This window comes from Diabrotica virgifera, chromosome 1 (genome assembly GCF_917563875.1).
Source record: "Diabrotica virgifera virgifera chromosome 1, PGI_DIABVI_V3a".
Taxonomy (NCBI): domain Eukaryota; kingdom Metazoa; phylum Arthropoda; class Insecta; order Coleoptera; family Chrysomelidae; genus Diabrotica; species Diabrotica virgifera.
The window spans coordinates 88,863,984-88,886,904 of NC_065443.1; the positions used below are offsets into that span (position 1 = coordinate 88,863,984).

Genomic DNA, 22,921 nt, shown 5'->3' on the forward strand with positions numbered 1-22,921 from the left:
TTATAAAAAACCATAATATCTTGCTGAGAAAAAAAGCCAAAAGATCTTTTATCTCTATTACGGTAGTATGTAATTTTGGTGTCTGGGTGAAGAACATTCTTTTCTTTTAGTCTGAAGGTAAGCAACTCGGAAGAATCCTATGGAAGGTTCAAATTTCTGATAAGATCGCTTAGCTCTTCCTGAGTAAAGTGCTCAGGACGTGTTGAATCCTCTTCAAAATCACTGTCGTCTTCCTCAAATCTATTAGTCTGCAGTTCGTCAAATAACGTTTCGGCATTATCCTCTGGTAACATAGGTAGACTGCTAATTGGAATGGGTATCTGCTCAATCTGATTTGAAAGTGGTCTTATTGCTGAATCCAGGTTACGATATGTTCACGTTTGTCGATTGTTACGATTAATACCCTTTATATTCACAAGACAAAAATAGCAATCGTAAAAATGATTTTTTGGTTCCCTCCATACCATTGGAAAACCAAATTTAAACATTTTCGTTGTCCTTTCGTCCACTGTCGCAAGTTTTCAATACAAGTTTTGCACACTACAAGTGGAGCTCAGAATTTATCTTGATCTCCTAAAGGAACACCAAAATTGGCCCTTTTGTTTATTTGCCCATTTGTTTTAGAATTTGTTAAGTTTGTTTATAAACATATTGCAATTATATTGGTGGAATATATAGAAATGGAAGAATGTTTAAGTATTTGATAAGTATGTTATATCTCGAAAACTAGAGCTGATACAAAGAAAAGGTTTGTATTTTTGGAATCAACACAGATGAATTAACTAAAATCACTTGATCTTTTTTCGGCAGTAAGACAAAATTTTTTTTGTTGGGCTGTGTAATTTATGACTTATAACTTGAGCTAACATTAAATGGAATCTTTTCTCAATCCAAACAAACACCCTTATTTTATGGGGTTATTTATTATTTTCAATTTTAAATTATTACAATAATATCAAAAATACATTTATTCATTGGCTTTATATAAATTTATTTTTGTGTCCTATTGACTAAGGATAAAAAAAGGCAATATGTCTATTCCAGCATCATAATCAACTGTTACGGGCCCTTGGTAGATATCACCATTATTTCCATCTACCCATTTTCCTGCTGGCAAATATACGTCCCTGCTAGTTGCTCCTTCTTTTATTACTGGTGCCACTAGGATTTCTTCTCCAACCAAGTACTCTAAAATATTTAGTATATTTAGTATATTGCCCTAAATACTATTTACACTAAACTGCTATCTAAATTATTAGAATTAAAAAAAATCATGTTGCATCAATGTTATTAAAATATAGTTTACCTATCGACAATGTAGAAAACGACATTTAAGACTGATATTAATGCTAAGTTACAAAATAAGCTTTTCATTTTAATAAAGCCTTGTCGGGGTACCTCTATTCTCGCTCTTATTAATAGTTCTTATTTATAATCAAGTAGATTGTTGAACCAGCAGCCAAGATATTTCTATTGGTCTACGTATTCAAGTTGTTGGTGGTTCACATTGGAAGGGCTAAATTTTTGTTCTTTGTTATATTGATAACTTTGGTTTTCGCAGTATTGATCATTATCATTTTTTCACAACTCTCAGTGACCCTATTTAACAGTATCTGGAGACTATGTTCTGAGTCAGTCATTAAAACAGTGTCATCTGCATATCGGATTTTATTTATGTACTCTTTATCCGTTTAACCTGATATCTTCTGAACAGCGCGATAAAGCGTTCGCAAATATCATCTCCGAGTAGACCTTAAACGGATATCGAGTAACGGTGGTAGCACACAGCCCTGTCTGACACCTCTTTGTATTTCAATTGGCCTTGACGTGTTACCATTAGACTTTATGATAGCTGTCTGATTCCAATAAATAGCTTCTATGAATAACTTTATTAAATGTTCAAAATTTAGTATAGAACTGAAAGCATTATATTAGTATCCTCAAAAATAGGCGAATCTTGTATTAATTTCGCAAAATTTCTATTTTTTCTTTATTTTTTAACTGATTTTCACAAGGTAGTCGAAAAAAGTTTAAAAAATTAAAAACGTATCTCACTTAGATAATCTTCTTGACTTACCATCATCACATCCCAAGGCTTGTACGTCTTTAGGCGCAATCCACCAAATTGGAGGATTGACCGGTGAACCCTTCTCAACGCTGTTTTTCATGGCTCTAATAATGTGATCAGCATATTTTTCGTGAAGGTCCACAAACTTCTTTACAATTTTGGCAACGTTAAACTAAAACAAAGTTTGAGTTATTTTTAATTCCTGTACCTTTAGATTGAAAATTTTACTCATAATATAAAAATAATATAAACTTACGTGCATAGAAATCCGCCCACTTAAAAATTTGGTAATTTTTGATGTCTCGTATTTACTAAATTTGTTGGCCGCCGATTTAAGTGCTGTTTTAATAAAATATGTTATAGCCTTATTCCATAATAATACCAGTGTAATAATATTGTTGCTAAATAGGTAACCTTTCATTGTAATCCGGGTGTATGAAACAAACTGTGCTTTTTTCTCAAAGTTTGCAAAACCCTGTGGAATATTCTAGCATTTATAAAATACTGAAATTAAAACTCAACTACAGCCTTAGGGTTCCTTAACATTCTGTTTTTTTTTATTCATTCGCTTATGTTGAACAATAAAAAGTTAGGTACTTTAACAACTACACATATTCTTCATCAATATAGGGTGTTTCTAAATTACGGCGACAAACTTTAAAGGGAAAACAGCATGAAAAAAAAAATGACAGTTTGGTTTATAAACGTAATACATATTATGTCCTCAAATATATACAAACTGACGATTTATTTATTGCTCTAAAACCAGTTGCGACACGCAAATGAAATTTAGGTTTTAAGAGATAGTTATTGCAGATTTTTTGACATACCATTAAGAATTTTATAGTCACCGTTAGCGTGCATACGGGTAATATGATCGGTCATATTACACGTATGCGCGCCAATGGTAAATATCAAATTCTTAATTGTATGCCAAAAATGTGCAATAACTACGTCTGAAAACCCACCAAATTTTATTTGCATATCTATACCGGTTTTAAAGCAATAAATAAATCGTCAGTTTGTAAGAAAAAATCCAACATCCCGTATCTCGGTAACGAAACATTTGCGGACATACGTTTATAAAGCAACTGTCATTATGTTTTCATGCAGAATTGCCCCTTAAAGTTTGTGGCATTTATTTAAAAACACCCTGTATTGATAAAGAATATGTCTAGTTATTAAGGTACCTAACTTATTTATTATCCATCATAAGCGAATGAATCAAAAACCAGATTGTTAAGAAAACCGAGGCTATAAGTATGTTTTAATTTCAGTATTTTATAGATGGTAGAATTTTCCACAGGGTGTTGCAAACTTTGAGAAAAAAACACAGTTTGATTTGTACACCTGGTATTCGATAAAAATTAAAGCGTTACTGTTGAAGAATCAGGCTATAACATATTAAAAAAAACTTAAATCGGCCGACAGGTTTAGGGAATACGAGACATCAAAAATGACCAAATTTTTAAGTGGGCGGATTTCTATGCACGCAAGTTCATATAATTTTCAAAAACAGCTGTATTGACCTTGCATGGTTAATACCTGTGGAGATAAAATGCATGCTTTTAATCTATCATACCTCTCTCCTACTATTATACTTTTTGTATACGTTTTAAGCTTAATACTATATACGAAGCAACCTTCAATGGCAAATTAGGTAAACTTCGTATCCAAACTTACTGGGAGCTATTGGACGATGTTAGGAATAACCTTTTATTCTGACAATACATCTGCAGTTTACCCTTGAAAACACCACCTTTTGCCACAGAATAAATAACCACAGAGAAGCGACATTCCTGACGAAAACGGTAACACAATTTTCATGCTCATGTGTCGACGTAACTGGTGCAACCTCACTTTTGCGACTGACGTGACAGTTATATAGTTAAATTTTATATTTATATGTTTTATTTTATATTTTATAGTTAAATTTTATATTTCTTATTTAATTAATAACTACTTGTCAAAAATATTACCTAATTTGGAATGGTCTATTCCTTAGAACATCAAGTTCTATTCTGTAACTGGTGCACAAGGTCAAATATTTCGGTCCCTACAAGATCAATGGAAACGACAGTCAGATTCGCTTCTGTGTTGTTATTTATTCTGTGCTTTTGCACTCTTTAGGTAGAGAAAAACTTTGAAATGAAACTGGACAGTTCTTTCCAATTCAAGCACCACCACTGCTCTACACATGTTCCGAAGTTCTCACCTCTTATCAGGAAAACTGGTGGTTTCTTGAACTGAAATGAATTACTCTTAACTATATGACCGTTATAATCACATAACATGTCTGAGTACACTAATAGCGACCTCTATATGAAGCAACGAGAAGTCAGCAGGCGACTTCTCTTCGATGATGAATTAGGTGAACTGCAAACCCAAGTGGAACCTGAATTAAAAGGAAATATAATCGTATACTGCAAGCGCCAGTTAACTTGGCGAGACGCATTGCACAGTGGCTTATGGGATGATCATCAGTCTCAGTGTCGTTGTGCGTATTCGCTCATATTCGCTGTCGCCAAGTTAACTGGCGCTTGCAGTACTTGCATTTCGACCACTTTTTTTTTCTACGTAGAGGGCGCAAAAGATTTCGGCACAACTCCTGGGTTTGATTTTTCTTTTACCGGCTCCTTGTCCTCGTACCTCACTCACGATCAGAATATCTATTTTTAACCGGTTCATCACCATGTCTACGTTAACCAAATTTTGAAATTAGATAAAACAATAAACAAATTAATTATGAACCAATTAGCAAATTCAAACAAAAAGATAATTTAATAAATTTTATTTCAGACGCCAGATTAATAAATATATGCTTTTCTTATCTCAGGGTTCTTAATTGAGTTCACAAAATACCTTTTCTCTTAATAGTGTTTAAGAAAAAAAAGATGAGTCCAAGTAAATAAATAAAAGAATTCAATTTGTGCAATAAAATAAAATATAATGATCAAATACCTTGTAGATTTTCATACATGAAATAATTACCTTATAAATAAATGTTTCCCTAAAACAATATGTTTCATATTAAATTTAAAAAATTATTTTTTATTAAATTAGTTCATCAATGTCTATTTTTCACAATTTTTATTTTTTTCTGTACATTTTGAAACGAATGTGCTTTAATTAGTTCCCTATCAAACAAACTCCTTCACTGGTTCTACTGTAAAAAAAAACTGCAGACAGTTCCCTATGAAAACAAACTCCTTCTCTGGTTCTGCTCATAAAAAACCAAACTCTAGACAAAACTCCTAATCAAAGTTTACTGCTCCTGTTGGGCCAAAATGCTCCTCATCTATGCTTCGCTCCAAGAATAGTAAATGATTCCTAATTACAAATACTGCCAACTTTTTCACACTGCAGCTCACAGCTTTCAACACTTTTATTTTCACTTATTACCACAATACAAATTTCTTTCACCGTTTAATCTCTCTTCCCTCGCTTCAAAAATCATTTCCGCCTCTCCATCCCTTCCATAATTTTGATTACAAAACTTTACAAAATTCTCAAAATTCAACTAGGTACTTTCTACTTTTCATACTAGTTTACAAATCCTGCTAAAACGAAGGCATTAAACTTTCTCCTAATACCCACTTAATGACTTGTTTCGTGGTAAGAGAAATTAATTCTTGAAAAAAAAATAGGTAGATAAGTCATCTCATTTCAAGAAAAATAAATCTAAAGTCTCTTTTACAGTATACCTACAAGTCTATTTTACACTGCACCAACACAATAAATTTAAACTGTAAATCTAGACATAATATAACATAATTTTACAAATTTTTCTTCTTCTTACTTTTTATACAGTTTTTTTATATACCATTTCAAATCATAATAGTATATACTTCTTCTTTAGGTACCGTGTATGTATTTAGACGTTGGCCGTCATCATGTTTACAATTTCCTGAAACCTTTCTCTATCGGCTGCTGTGCAAACTAATTATGTTACTGTGGAACCATACCATTGTCTGTTATTACTAAAGACTGGATTATATGCAAAATGCATATGCATATATATGCTGCATATTTCTCATGTTTTTCATAAATGCATATGCCTTGCATATTTGGAGATTTAAGAGCATATAAATGCATATTTTGATGGGAATTTACTCTACCCCATTTAAAAATAAGGTATATATTAGTAACATCAACATCCATTAAAATAAAATGTGAAAGTAAATATTTTGCTGTTAAGCTCCTTTGTTGTTGTACCCATAAACATAATGGGCGTTATTTATAGCTGCAGGTATCATTATCCGGATATTTAAGATTTATAGACTTCTCAGAATTTACAAATTACCTAAGTAAATACCGATTATATTTTGAATAACATTACAAATATTACCTGTACTTTCTGCTGGTGTCGGCCAACTATGAATTATTCTGGGAAAACCAACCAAAACGAAATTTTAAGCATTTTAAGGGTAGGATAGATTATTTTATTTTATGAATGGTTAGTCTTAAATCAATCGCCGATTATTCAACTTTTGTGATTGCAAGTTATTGACTATACTGTGTAAAAAAATCATTTTATTATTATTGTGAAAATGCCTAAAGTAGCAAGGGAAAAATCAAGTCTTCTCAGAAGTTGGATTGGAAGTAACAATCATCTAAAAGTTATCGACAGTGAAAGTATGTTTTGCACCATTTGTGATAAAAAGGTAAGTTCTCCACTTCAATAGATTTTTAAACTTATCAAACTTCTTTGCACATCTATGTGTCTGTCTATTCTAAAATGACAAACCGTCCCATTTCTTCAAAAACTGTTTTTTAAAGTTCGCAACGGTTTGGCTTATACAGAGCGAGGTGTTGAGAGTGGCCCACCCTGTATACTACGGTACACTGACTGTACTTTATTGTTTGACGATTTCAATTTCACTTTGAGAAATAAAAAAAAATTGGGGGAGGTTTAAAAAGTTTGATCATTTTAATGTAGGTATCTATTTACGAAAACATCTAAAACATCATTATCATTATATTCCAGATTCCATGTCAAAAGAAATTCCAAGTAGTTCAACACATAAAAACTTCACTTCACCAAACTAAGCTATCAAAAAATGATAATAAACCTCGCCAGCAGATTCTACAGAACAGTTTGCAGATTCAGAATACGTCAGTTGGGCAAGAAACCTTTGCAAAGGATTTATGCCATTTTTTTTTGAACTGCAATATCCCTCTGCACAAGTTAGAACATAAATCGTGTCAAAACTTTTTAAAAACTTATTGCAAGATTAAAGATAAACCAGCTCAAATACCAAGTTCTTCAACTCTTCGGAAAAAATATGTCAGTGCATGTTACAAAGATGTGATGACGAGTATTAAAAATCAGTTAAAAGCCGAATATCTTTGGATTTCCGTCGACGAAACAACGGATACAAAGGGTCGACAAATTGCGAATCTAATTGTTGGAGTTCTTAACGACTCTGGCGATTTTAAAAACTCATACTTAATTAGTGTAAAATGTTTGGAAAAAACAAACTATGCTACAATAGCTAGATTTGTTAACGAATCCCTAACAAATTTTTTTTTACCTGATCAAGTACCATTTGAAAAAATATTATTAATGCTTAGTGATGCCGCCTCATATATGATGAAAGCTGCATCCAATCTTAAAATCTTTTTCCCTAATTTAATTCACTGTACATGTTTGGCGCACGGCCTAAACAGAGTTGCAGAGAAAGTTAGAATTGAATTTCCCAATGTAAACACCTTAATAAATAATGTAAAAAAAGTATTTCTGAAAGCACCACTACGTGTACAGGTATATAGGGAGATGCTTCCCGATATTCCTTTACCACCAGAACCAGTATTAACCAGATGGGGAACTTGGCTTAAAAGTGCTATATTTTTATCTGAACACTACGACGACATCAAAAGCGTTATTTCAAGTTTTGATCCGACTTGTACCGCTATTGATAACTGTCAAAATATTTTTAAAGAAAAGTCTATTAAAAATCAATTGTTGTATATAAAATCGAATTTCGATATCATTGAAAGTTCAATTACAAAATTAGAGGCTCAAAATTTATGTCTTCACAATAGTATGTCTATTGTTGATTCGGTTAAACAGAAAATAACAAATCTGAATGGGGAAATTGGAGTAAAAATTAAAGATAAACTTGATGACGTTTTAAACAAAAATGAGGGTTTCACTTTATTGCGTTCAATAAATAATATAATCAATTTTGGAAACTTCGATGAAAATATTAATATGGATCCGTCTCTAATAGCAAAGTTTAAATATGCCCCAATTACATCTTGTGACGTTGAGAGATCTTTTTCTGCCTATAAACAAATATTAACAGATAGAAGACATAATATTAGTTTAGAAAATATGAATCAATATATGATTATTTATTGTAACAATAAAAATATGTAAATTTGTTTTATTGTACTCTTTTTATAATATTAGTTTAGAAAATATGAATCAATATTGTAACAATAAAAATATGTACATTTATTTTATTGTACTCTTATTTATCTTGTGGTCAAAATAAAATATTTTGCCGTTTTATTTGTCACAAAACCTGAAGTTGAAAAAATATATTAAGAAATAATAATACAATTTGGTTTAAATTCAAACCTATTTATTTATTTTTATTATTTTTTATTTATTTATGTATTTAACGTAAACCATAAAATTATTCATATAAAAATAAGTGCATATATAAATGCATATTTGCATGTTAATTGTGCATATTCAGCTTGTTTTAAAATGCATATTGCATGCATATTTTAGACATTTTTTAGTGCATATTTTCCAGTCTCTAGTTATTACACAACCATGACAGTTTCTTCCGATCAATCGATCCCTTTTCCTCTACTTTTTTTGTATTATAAGGTGAAGTAGATGGTATTTAGATCCTCTAATTATATGATCGAAGTATTATGTTTTCTCCTCTTGATGATGTTTATGGTAGGGGAGCCCAAGCGGGGATTTTTGCAGTTACCCGAGCGCATCAGATTATTACATGGGGAGAAACCTTGTACCCTGAAAATGTACCTCTACCATATATTGTCTCTTAATGCTGGGGTGTTCGTTAAGGGGGGAAAATCTATCCTTAGAAAAACTCTAAATCATGCGATTAAGATAACGTAAGTTAAGTACATGCAAAACAGTGTATATTTCAAAGATCTGACGATTTGAGCGGGGCGTAAGGAAATGGGTGAGTCCAAAGTTTCACAAGAAAAAAGCGAATATTTCGCGAAATGAATGACAGATCGAAAAACTAAAAAATAAGTGCTTAATATTTTTCAAAATCTATCGAATGATTCCAAACAGGACTTCCCACGGAGAGGGGCGGGGAGTAAATTTAAAATTTTAAATACGAATCCCGCGATATTTCGCGAAATGAACATCAGATTGAAAAACTGAAAGATACACTTATTCAATATTTTTGAAAAATCTATCGAATGGCACCAAACACGAACCCCACAGAGGTGGGGTGAGGGTTGCTTTAAAATCTTAAATGGGAGCCCCATTTTTTATTGCAGATTTGGATTCCTTACGTAAAAATAGGTAACTTTTATTTGAGATATTTTTTCGAATTATGAATAGATGATTATATGAATACTTATGAATATATGATTTACTGATGATGTAGTAATAATAGTGGACAGCAGAAACAACTTACAGTACAATCTAAATCTCTGGAATGAAGTTATAGAAGAATATGACATAAAAATCAACAAACAAAAAACATAATTAATGGTTAATGATGAAAACCCAGAGATATTGAATATAGTGATTCAAGATATAAGCATAGAACAAGTAAAATCGTTTCAATATCTAGGGGTGGAAATAGATGCAACAGGAAGAACTAAGTTAGAAATCAATGATAGAATAGACAAAACAATGAAGCTGTATTATACAATGCACCAGAAATTCATCAGCAAAAGCGAAATAACACAAAAAACAAAAATCAACGTGTTCAAGACGATATTCAGGCCCATACTAACCTATGGGTGTGAAACATGGGTGTTGGATGAAAGACAGAAAAGCAGAATCCAAGCAGTCGAGATGAAATATCTAAGAAGAGTTAAGAATGTGACCAGATATGATAGATTAAGAAATACTGATATACGAGAAGATCTAAATATAGAAGCTACTCTGGAATACATTGAAAAAAGGCAACTTAGTTGGTGGGGACACTTGCAAAGAACGGACAAAATGAGACCAGTGAGGAAGGTTTGAGAAGCAAAAATACAGAAAAGGAAGAAAAGAGGACGACCAGGAACAACATGGAATGGGGTAGTAAGAAGAATACTAGAAAAGAAAAGAATAACATGGATAGAGGTAACCAATGTGGCGAAGAATCGAAAGAATGGAAAAAGTTTTTAAATGATTAGTATAGATACTAGTAATTATAATGTAGAAATTGTAAACCCGACACCGTAAGGTATAAGGGTATTGATTATACAGTGCGTCCAGAAAGTAACGCATAAATTCGTTATTTCGTAAACCGGCGACTTTAAGGAAAAATCCCGAAACAAGTCGATATTTGTTTTTAAATTACGATTTTTTGGCATATATATCATACTAGTGACGTCATCCTTCTGGGCGTGATGACGCAATCGATGATTTTTTTAAATGAGAATAGGGGTCATGTGATAGCTCATTTGAAAGGGTATTCAATTCTTTATCCAATAATATAAACATTAACATAATTATTTATACAGGGTGTTCAAAAAACCTTTTTTTAATTAAAATAAGTGAGACAAAAAGAAGAATATATGTAATTTATTTAATTCAAAATACATTTTACTACTCTCAGAAAACAGAAAAAAAATTATTTGAGGAATAAACATTGATTTTCGCTTAAACGAAATGTTCAAACTGCCAAGAGACAGGTGGGTGGCAGCTTTAACATTGAATTTAAGCGAAAAACAATATTTATTTGTCAAATAAACATTTTTTTCCTGTTTTCTGACAACAGTAAAACGTATTTTGAATTAAGTAAATTACATACATTCTTCTTTTTGTCTCAATTATTTTAATTAAAAAAATGTTTTTTGAACACCTTGTATAAATAATTATGTTATTGTGTATATTAGTGAATAGAAAATTGAATACCCTTTCAAATGAGCTATCATATGACCCATATTCTCATTTAAAAAACTCATCGATTACGTCATCACGCCCAGATGGATGACGTCACTAGTATGATATATATGCCAAAAAATCGGAATTTAAAAATAAAAACCGACCTGTTTCGGGGCTTTTCTTTAATGTCGCCGGTTTACGAAATAATGAATTTATGCGTTACTTTATGGACGCACTGTATATAATGTAGTATAGTAAATATAATATAGTATACAGGGTGAGGCAGATAAAAGTCCTATTAGCAATATCTCGTGAACTAAAGGAAACAGAATCATGAAAATTGGAATGAAGGGGTTTTGAAGAGTGATCTTTTTAATGAAAATATTTTCATCGATCTGCTACTTCCGGTTATACCGAAAGTGGCTTATAACTTCGTTTTTTTTAAATGGGACACCCTGTATATTTTTACATTTTTGGATTCTCCTGGATGTCTTCTTTCTTAACATATGAGGCTTTGTAATGTTATACAGGGTAGTATAAAAGATAATTACGTTTTTTTCTTAATTTCCTAGCAATATTCACACCCTGTAGAATTGTAGTAGTTTGACATCAAAAACTTTATTAATGTTCAAATGATTTTTAATATAGTCTACTATTATTAAAAATTGTTAGTATAGTGAAATGTTGAATTTTACTATACAGGGTTGGTCGAAACTCGGAAAGAGTATTTTCTGAGTTTTCTTAAATGGAACACCCTATATTTTATTATTGTAATGAAATGATATTTTATGCTACTTTTTTATTTCTTAAGCATTCCCTATACCTAACTACTTTAATTTGTGAGTTATTGGTGATTCAAGCCAAACATTAATTTCAACAAAAAATACGTGAAATTTTATTAGGTTGGCCGTGAAAATATTCAATCACAAATAATTTTTCGGAAATAAATACATATTAATCTAGACTGATCTTTAAAATTGCCAATAATGGTTGAGCTATCAAAATACCTACGTAGTTAACATTCTTGGCGCGATTAACAATTAAGCACAAATTAAAGCATTTAGGTATAGGGAATGCTTAAGAAATAAAAAAGTACCATAAAATGTCGTTTCATTGCAATACTAAAATACAGGGTGTCCCATTTAAGAAAATTCAGAAAATCCTCATTCGGAGTTTCGACCAACCCTGTATACTAAAATTTAATATTTTGCTATATTAATAATTTTTAATAATAGTAGACTATATTAAAAATCATTTTAATATAAATAGAGTTTTTGATATCCAACTACTACAATTCTACAGGGTGTGAAAGTTGCTACGAAATTAATAAAAAAACGTAATTAGCTTTTAAACTACCCTGTATAAAATTACAAAACCGCATATTTTAAGAAAGAAGACATCGAGGAGAATCCAAAAATGTAAAAATATACAGGGTGTTCTATTTAAAAAAACGAAGTTTTAAGCAACTTCCGGTATAACCGGAAGTGGCAAATTGATGAAAATATTTTCATTAAATAGATCACCCTTCAAAACCCCATCATTCCAATTTTCATGATTCTGTTGCCTTTAGTCTCTAAATATTTCTAATAGGCCAGTTATCTGCCTCACCCTATATATAAAGGTAGGGGAGCCCAAGCGGGGATTTTTGCAGTTACTCGAGCGCGTCAGATTATCATATGGGGAGAAACCTGGTGCCCTGTAGATGTACCTCTACCATATATTGGCTCTTAACACAGGGGAGTTCGTTAAGGGGGGCCCGAAAAAAAAATCTATCCTTAAAAATAATCGAAATTGTCAGATTAAAATAAGGTAAGTTAAGTACACGCAAAAGAGTGTATATTTCAAAAATCTGACGATTTGAGCGGAGCGTAAGGAAATGGGTGAGTTAAAAAGTTTCACAAAATAAAAGCAAATAATTCGCGAAATGAAAGTTAGATCGAAAAACTAAAAAATACGTGTTCAGTATTTTTCAAAAATCTATTGAATGATACCAAACACGACCCCCACGGAGAGGGGTGGGGGATATATTTAAAATTTTAAATACAAATCCCGCGATATTTCGCAAAATAAACATTAGATCGAAAAACTGCACATTACACTTAATCAATATTTTTGAAAAATCTATCGAATGGTACTAAACTCGACCCCCCACGGAGGTGGGGGGGGGGGGTTACTTTAAAATCTTAAATAGAAGCCACACATTTTTATTCCAGATTTGGATTCTTTACGTAAGAATAAGCAACTTTTATTCGAAATATTTTTTCGAATTATGAATAGATGGCGCTATATTCTGAAAAAACGATTGTTGGAAATGGAAACTTAAATTAAAAAATGGCAAGCGCCCACTAAAATGAAAAACTTTACTTAACTTTTTTTGGTTTTTGGACCTACTCTACACAACCCAATAGGTCCCCAAAGCGATCGAGTGACTGCACATTTAGCGTACTTTGCTCCCCTACCATGGAAAGTCCCCACTAAAATGGAAAATTTTACTTAACTTTTTTTGGTTTTAGGACCTACTCTTCACAACCCAATAGGTCTCCATAACGCTCGAGTGACTGCACATTTAGCATACTTTGCTACCCTACAGTTATATTTTTTGTAATAATAATAATATGATATAGCAATTCTGGTTACTCTATTCACTATTGCATATTTGTTTTGAGTATTTTGTTGTGAAATCATAGGCAAACTAATGTGTTTGAATAAAGATTTAAAAGACTTTTTAAATGAGATATGACTTGATATCTAACGAGTCTGACGTTTATTACATTAACGCTAAAAAGTATCCCCCTCAAATTAAAAGTTGACGTATTTCGGCATTTCTTTCTAACATGTCGCATTTCTGAAATATTAAGGGTGGGTCCTTTTCAAATGAGCACAGTGTAAGTCAGATATTACCTTTGTTGATGTTATTTCCCATGGCAAATAACTAAATTGCATTGCGGGCATAAAAGTGTTAGCCTGTGTCCATCGCACTAGAAGTTCAGCATCGGGCAATTTTCCAGCGTAACCATTTCCACCAATCATATCAGGTAAAACTCTAAAAATAAAGATATTTAATATATTTTTATCGTAATATTTTTACGCCACTATAGGTTTACAAGTTACTTATGCTATGAAAATTAACACATATCTTTCACTGGTCTATATCCTATAGTCCAAGTATTGAAGCTTGAAATACGACAAAACCTCGCAATTTTTACAGAATAGGTCGATTTGCTTGAAAAATTGATAATAAATAATGGATAGTCCAAGGATCAAAATGAATATGATGCCGTAAGGCGCTTCTACCATGGGGGTGGTTGCCACCCGATATCGAGGGTGGAAATTTTTTATTATATTTTGATCGCAAAAGTTGGTAAAAACATTCATTCTAAGCAAAAAACGTTCTATATATTTCTTTGATCAAATTAATAGTTTTCGATTTATTTGCTATCGAAAGTGTTAGTTTTATATCGAAAAAACCAATGTTTTTAATAAGTTTTCTGCTAATATATCTAAAATTTTCGTTTTATCACAACAACTTTACTTAACAAAAATAAACATTTAAAAAAATAAACAAAACCCTTTTTTTATTTTCTTTAAGACCAATAGTAATCGAGATATACTTTATCAACTTTATTATATGTTAGCTCTTCTTCGTCAAATGCTAAATATTGTAGTTTCAAAGTCAAAAGACCGGAAAACTATGCATTTTTTTGAGGATAACTTAATAAAACTAATTTAAAGTATTTAAAATATATATCTTTAGAAATAAAAAAGTCTCTAGCTCAAAAATTAAGTGACTTACGATGAAAAGAATGCCAGTCCCTATTTTTTCAGCGAGAAAGTGATCGGAAGCAACCTCCTAATCACCACCCTAATTAAAATTAGTCATTGACCTTATTTGGTCTTCTTTATTTATGTATTATTATTAGGATCTAGAAGTTTGGCTAGCTTAGAATGATTAGTTTAAAAAATAGGAGTTAAAAGCGAATAACGAATTTTTGTAGTTTGGAAAAAATGGCGTTTTCTTCAGAATAGAAAAATTAGCATCAAAGATACGAAAAAATGTTTAAATATGCAATTGTAGCTTATTTAATTCCTAAGTACCTAGTACGCAAAAATTATTTCGATGGTAAAAATTGAGTGAGCTATTGACAATTAAATATTGTAATAACATATGCAAAAACCACCTTTACGAACCCTTTTAAAGTCACCTCTTTTTGCGACTGAGGACTTTAAAAAGATTTAATATTAATAGGCTTATAGATCTTGTGAAAACCTACAAAATTCTTTTTTACCAAATTTTCTAAGAAAAAAATAAAAAAGTTACGGTTAAAAAATCAATATATTTTTTTGAAAAAATAAGGAAAATCCAATTTGAAGCATAATAATGTAAGTTAGCGGTGTTTTCAGCCATTGGTCTTATTCATTTTTCTTTATTTATGTATTATTAATTAGTCTAAGAGCTAGAGGCGAGAAATCATCGTCATAAGTAATATGGAGTTTGGCATGTGAAATGTGTCTACTGTATGTTGATAATTATGACCCCTTTCAGGCTGACACCTCAATGGATACAGGGAGTAGCAATAAGGGATGAAAGGGGAAAGTTAACGCAGTCATTAAAGGTTTTCACCTCCTATTTTGTTAAACCTCCATCGATTTACATGAAAATTGGTGAATAGTTAAAGCATACCTCAAGAAATAAAACTGATATGGTGCCAACGTGCGTACCCTGGGGGTGGATGCCACCCCTTCTCAGAGGTGAAAACTATTTTATTAAAAATAACCCCACTAATCGATAGAGGGACAAATTTGAAGCAAAATTTATTACCTCTAATTAGTAAAATAAATCAATACTTTTTGAGTTATTAAAGATCAAAGATTTGAATTTTTCGTGAAATAAATGCATGATGTAAAGCGGTTTTTCGTAAATAATTCAAAAAGTGTAAGTTTTATCAAAATAGTTATGATTACCAAAATTGAAGATAATAAAAAATAAAAGAGATTTCTTATTCGAAAAACCTTTGAGAATTAATAAAAAGTGACTTATAGGTGATGGAACGTATATTTTTTTTCGGCTAGTACCCAAATCTATGTATTCAAGCTCAAATAACGGGAAAAACGGTGTATTTTATAAAATATATTTACTGAACACTTGTCAAAGTACTTAGAAATATGTATCAAATGAGCTCCCGGAAAAGTTGATACCATTAAACATTATGCTACAAACATTTTTCAAAGTTTAGGCTCCAAAAATTTGGAGCTTAATTATTATATTATTTATATAAGTTTTTAAAATTGTTTTAAGACATTTATATAAAATATAGCAAAAATGTATTTGAATATTATGTCAAATGTGCCCATTATTGGACACCCTCAGTTTCTGTACATATTCAGTTTATACAGGGGCGGTTCTAGACCAAAAAAAGTGGGGGGCAAGAGAACACAACCGGTGAATAAACAAGATAACGTGCATTTTTAACGAAAATTATAGTACAAAAGTACTGTAAAAACTGAAGGGGGGGGGGGGGCAGCTGCCCTCCTGCCCCTGGCTAGAACCGCCACTAAGTTTATATCGATAGAAAAAATTCGATTAAATATCGAAATAATATAAAAATAATATTTTAGTAACATACATATTATTTCAAAAATATATTACTTCATATAAACTGTAAAATAATTGAATTATCAAATAAATAAATATTACTTATTAATTTTAATGTAAGTAATGTTAAATAATGATTTATGTATTATGTATATTATATTGTATAATATACAGTATGTCTACTTAAGTTGGACACATATATCACGGGACACTTTTTATTTTTAATTTTACGAAATAAAGTTATAATTCATAAAAAGTTCTGCATCGTCTAAAACCTACGATTCAATCATCAGATAGCAAATTTTATCTATATTATAGGAGGTATTTTAAAAAATATGAATTTCGCTCAAGATTAAAGTACCTTTTTTTCACACTGTTGTAAATTATTGTTACTACGAAAAATTGTTTGGAATTAAAAACTGTGTTCTAATATATGCAATAGTTGTTATTATTATAATTAAATAATTAATAATTATTATAATAATATAACTATTATCTACATTCTTCTAATAAAAAGAAAATATTTAATTTTTTTCTCAAATTAGAGATACCTACCAATCATCATTTTTATTTATAACTCTTTTATTATTAATTTTACGAACAAAAATTATTCTTCATAAAAAGATCTGCACGGTCTAAAATCCAAGATGCAATCATAAACATAAGATTATATAAAATTGTATCGATTTTAGTCAATGTGTAAAAAATATGAATTTCGCTCAGTAAAGTGCCTTTATAGCTCACAATATTTAAATAGTAGGATATAATTGCACATTAAACATAATTTTTAATGCTAAACAACTTTTCATAATAGCAATTTTCCATATTAGGAATTTAAATACATAAAAAACAAAGTTTTCGTTATAATAATGCTCGCATTTTTAACTTATTATATTTAAATTGTAATAAAATGAACTTGATAACAAATTATAATCCTAACTTCATTCCCGAAATTCCTTTAAAAATTATTCTGTTAACAAATTTTTGAAAATAAATATATAAATAGCATGTTTTAATTTTCACTTTTTCCTAAAAACTCGAAAGGGTTCTCTTATTTTCATCATCACTTGCTTAGCTTTGATGTTATAAACTTGATCTGGAGCTCACTTGATAGGTATTCTTGAGTACTTTGACAAGCGTTCAGTAAATATATTTGATAAAATGCACCGTTTTCCCGTTATTTGAGCTTGAATACTTAGATTTGGGTACTAGCCGAAAAAAATACATATATTCCATCACCTATAACTCACTTTTTATTAATTCTCAAAGGTTTTGCGAATAACAAATCTCTTTTATTTTTTATTATCTTCAATTTTGGTAATCATAAGTATTTTGATAAAACTTACAGTTTTTGAATTATTCACGAAAAAACGCTTTACATCATGCATTTATTTCACGAAAAATTCAAATCTTTGATCTTTAATAACTCAAAAAGTATTGATTTGTTTTAATAATTAGAAGTAACAAATTTTGCTTAAAATTTGTCCCTCTATCGATTAGTGGGGTTATTTTTAATAAAATAGTTTTCACCCCTGAGAAGGGGTGGCATCCACCCCCAGGGTAAAAGCATACGTTGGCGCCATACCAGTTTTGTTTCTTGAGTTATGCTCTAACTACTCACCAATTTTCATGCAAATCGATGGAGGTTTAACAAAATAGAAGGTGAAAACATTTAATGACTGCACCAACTTTCCCCTTTCATCCCGTATTGCTACTTCCTGTATCCACTGAGGTGTCAGCCTGAAAGGGGTCTTAGTTATCAATATACAATAGACACATTTCACATGCCAAACTCCATATTACTTATGACGATGATTTCTCGCCTCTAGCTCTCCGTCTAATAGGTTCTAGAAGTTTGACTGGCTTAGAATGATTAGTTTTTAAAAAACTGGAGTTAAAACGAATAACGAATTTTTGTAGTTTGGTAAAAAATGCCATTTTCTTCAGAATAGAAAGATTAGCATCAGAGATACGAAAAAATGTTTAAATATGAAATTGTAGGATATTTAATTTGCAAGAATTGGTTTAAAAATATTTTTCTACGGCAAAAATTGAGTGAATCGTAAATGAGTATTATCGAAAAACATTGATTTTTTCGATATAAAACTAATACTTTCGATAGCGAATAAATCGAAAACTATTAATTATATCAAAAAAATGTATAGAACATTTTCTGCTTAGAATGAATATTTTTATCAACTTTTGCGGTCAAAATGTAATAAAAAATTTCCACCCCCCAAGATGGGGTAAAAGCGCCACATCATATAGATTTTGATCCTTGAACTATCCGCTACTTATTCTCAAATTTTCAAGCTAATCGATCCATTCTGTAAAAATTGCGAGGTGAAAAGCTTCCGTTCCTAGACTACTAATAGTATAAGCTAATAAAATACCAATATTAACTTATCTTAAATATCTTCCCCTTTTTGGCTTATTTTATATGAATTTTGTCTTATTTATATGAATTAAAATTCACTATTTAAGATATGGAAGTATCTTGACGACCAAAAAAATGGAACACCTAGAAGGACATACTTGTTTCTGTAAGTATATTATGATAATCTTATTATTTGATAACACTATAAACACATTTGCAACGCCATTTTCCTCAAATAATTAATAATAAGTGGCCTCTTTGGTTTTATTTACACTCAGTTTCTCTATGGGACATTGATCGAATTAATTAGTCTATACCATATTGCAGAATACTCATCCAGATTCTTCTTATGGCATGCCACAGGTTGTCTAAGTTTCCCGGAGGACGTGACAATCGATTTAGGTTTCGACCTTCCATATTCCAAACATGTTCGATGGGTGACAAATCAGCTGATCTTGATGGCCACTCCAAAGTCTGTATACCGGATTCTTGTATGAACTACATGATTTAAGTAGCAATATTAGGTATTGCGCTATCCTGTTAAAAGATCGCATTTGGAATGGTTTGTAGGTAGAGATGTAAAACCAATATATACTTCACCAATATATTCACCAATATTGTATTCTATTCTATTCTATTCTATTCTATTCTATTCTATTCTATTCTATTCTATTCTATTCTATTCTATTCTATTCTATTCTATTCTATTCTATTCTATTCTATTCTATTCTATTCTATTCTATTCTATTCTATTCTATTCTATTCTACTCTATTCTATTCTATTCTATTCTATTCTATTATATTATATCCTATTCTATTCTATTCTATTCTATTCTATTATTCTATTCTATTCTATTCTATTCTATTCTATTCTATTCTATTCTATTCTATTCTATTCTATTCTATTCTATTCTATTCTATTCTATTCTATTCTATTCTATTCTATTCTATTCTATTCTATTCTATTCTATTCTATTCTATTCTATTCTATTCCATTCTATTCTATTCTATTCTATTCTATTCTATTCTATTCTATTCTATTCTATTCTATTCTATTCCATTCTTTTCTATTCTATTCTATTCTATTCTATTCTATTCTATTCTATTCTATTCTATTCTATTCTATTCTATTCTATTCTATTCTATTCTATTCTATTCTATTCTATTCTATTCTATTCTATTCTATTCTATTCTATTCTATTCTATTCTATTCTATTCTATTCTATTCTATTCTATTCTATTCTATTCTATTCTATTCTATTCTATTCTATTCTATTCTATTCTATTCTATTCTATTCTATTCTATTCTATTCTATTCTATATCGTCAAGCTGTCGGAGTACCGTTAATAAGAACTAGAATTGATCTACTTCTTAAGCATATAGTACCCCATATCATCATGCTTGGTTGTCTTGCTGTATGACGTTCAACATCCATCTATATTTCGTATTTTGCCTCGAAAACGTCTTACCCTTATGTATGTGCTCATCAAAGCCACACAAAAAAACCTAGACTCATCACTGAATCAGACAAAATTATTCTATTGGCTATTCCAGTTTGGCTGAGCCCTGCACCATTCTAAGCGCCGAGAATTATGCTCTGGTGTCAAGGGTAGCACCAAAGGCGGACAATAAGCTCTCAGTTTCATTCCAAATAATATTTGATTAACTGTTTTTCTTGAGAGCACACTGAGGTGTACTTGAGATGTAGACTGTTCCGTCTATTTCTGAGAGCAAGAAATCTAAGATGGCGCAAATCACGGCGTTGCAATATTTTGGGACATCCAAAGACCTTCCACGACCCCGACCACGAAGTCTCATTATTGGACCACCTCCTCCAAACTCTTAACAACGTTAGAGCAATAGCTTTAGCTCTTCGTGAAATTTCCCGTAAAACAAAACTTTCCACGTTCATGCCAGTGGCGGCTTTTGGGGGTAGGCAGGATAGGCCGGGCCTACCCAATAATTTTAAGAGCTTTAAAATAGAAAAAGATACATTCATAAAGGTGTTAAGGTAAGTCCGTGATAATACACATGTATAACATTTATTCTAACATGACATTTTAGTTCAATCTCACAGTTGTCAAATTTTATTTGCAATTTGGCATAAAAACAAATCAATTGTGTTTATTGCATTTACAAAATGGTATTTTCTTTAATTTGTATAGTCTTATAAATTGTACAGATTATATTCGTAGATATATTATATAATTCGTAAATATTTTTTTTTAGATTATAGCGCCATCTATCGACAACTAGAATAAATGTTATAAATGTCTGTAATCATTGACGTGCCTTTTTTCTGTTACATACAATTTAATGCGTTAGAAAGAAATCGAAAAACTGTGACGCACTGAAAGATGCTAATGAGAAAAAGAATATTATACATAGCTATATGTAATTTGCTGGCTTGGCCTACCCAAAATTTTACCCCACCAACCGCCACTGGTTCATGCCTACAATGAGTCCTTTTTCGAAGTCGCTTAAATGACGAAATTGCCGACGACCGCGATCTATTGGCAATTTACATTTTTTGGGTAAATCAAAAACAATCTAAAATATTCTAAAATTACTAAAAATGGCAAATAAACTGAAGTTAAGTAGACAGAAATAAACTTTTTTACCTGTGTTGTTTATGTGAAAAAAAAAATTCAGTTAAAGAAAAAATTAGGTAAAAATGCATTTTTTTTAGCCACCACTATATAGTAATAAAACGTATTTTATACTTACAAAGTGTATCCATTTATATTCATTTGTAAAAGAGTAGTAATTAAAGTGTACAATCCGTTGCTGTCTCCCCAATTCGAGTCTTTATCGATCATTCGAATGAATATTGGCAGGTCTTGTGTTCTAAAAATAGCACAGTAAAATCATACTGATCTTTATCTACGTGGTCAATTTTATAAAAAGCATTTAATAATAAATATTGCTGGAATTTACCTGGAACCCGATCTAACTTCTACAAGAGGGCCAAATTTAGCACAGGTTCTCACATAGCTTTCGCTTAGAATGTTGGGGACATCTTCTTGGTTCACACCATGGTAAACTGAAGGCTAAAATATAATAATTATTGATATAAAACTGCGGTATGCGGCAAAATAAACAGTACTGAAATTCGTATGCCTCAAATTTGTATGTGTCAGGTGTCGAAACGTACTGAGTGGTTTCCGAACGTCGTTATAACGTAAGTGAATGTCGTGATAATGTTAGGTGCTTCAAAATGGTTCTCAGTTTTGCAGAAAACATTTTTATGGTGGAGTACTATTTTCGGTCATACGGAAAAGGTCACGAAAACGGTCCAAGTTTAAAATCAACAATGGTTTCAGCAGGACGGGACAACCTGTCACACTGCCAGGGAGTCTCTTTGAATACTGCGCGATCATTGTAGGAGTTGCCACTCACCAGAACCAACGCCACTAGATGCGTACATACGGGGAATGCTGGAGGAGACAAATAGATCCACCGTCTGCTATTTCGGAATTGCGGACTAGAATTAAAGATTTTTTCGGGCCAGAGGCAGTGGCGGATCTAGAAATTTTCCTTGGGACGGAAAATCTGCCTTAGGGGGAACTTCCAATAAAAAACCAACCAAAAGACATAAAAAAGACATTAGATTACCCAAAAGACATAAATAATAACTTATAGGCATTAAATTCCGTTAATTTTCCTAACTAGCGTGTTTATTCGGTTGAATTTGTCTTTCTGTGGTTTCGAGTTCATGTCAGCTAATATATTTTTATGTTTGAACAATTTTTTCTTTAATTTTGGATCTTGTTAGGGGGGATTTCCTCATTTTCCCTCTCCGTAGATCCACCACTGGCAAGAGGGTATCTTTAACA

General features: G+C 31.1%; 1 protein-coding gene across 3 annotated transcripts in view; it reads right to left on the reverse strand.

Annotated features, from left to right (window-relative positions):
• Positions 1 to 903: 903 nt before the first annotated feature.
• The window catches only part of LOC114325880 (myogenesis-regulating glycosidase), a 128,795-nt gene continuing 106,777 nt past the window's right edge, over positions 904 to 22,921 (reverse strand). For all 3 annotated transcript variants that reach the window (XM_028274015.2, XM_028274012.2, XM_028274014.2), the window contains exons 9-13: positions 22,023 to 22,135; positions 21,813 to 21,932; positions 14,016 to 14,157; positions 2,078 to 2,240; positions 904 to 1,188 (exon numbers count right to left, since the gene is read on the reverse strand). In XM_028274015.2, the coding sequence (XP_028129816.2) occupies positions 1,004 to 1,188; positions 2,078 to 2,240; positions 14,016 to 14,157; positions 21,813 to 21,932; positions 22,023 to 22,135 (723 nt within the window). In that variant the 3' untranslated portion in view covers positions 904 to 1,003. The remainder of the gene's footprint in view (positions 1,189 to 2,077; positions 2,241 to 14,015; positions 14,158 to 21,812; positions 21,933 to 22,022; positions 22,136 to 22,921) is intronic.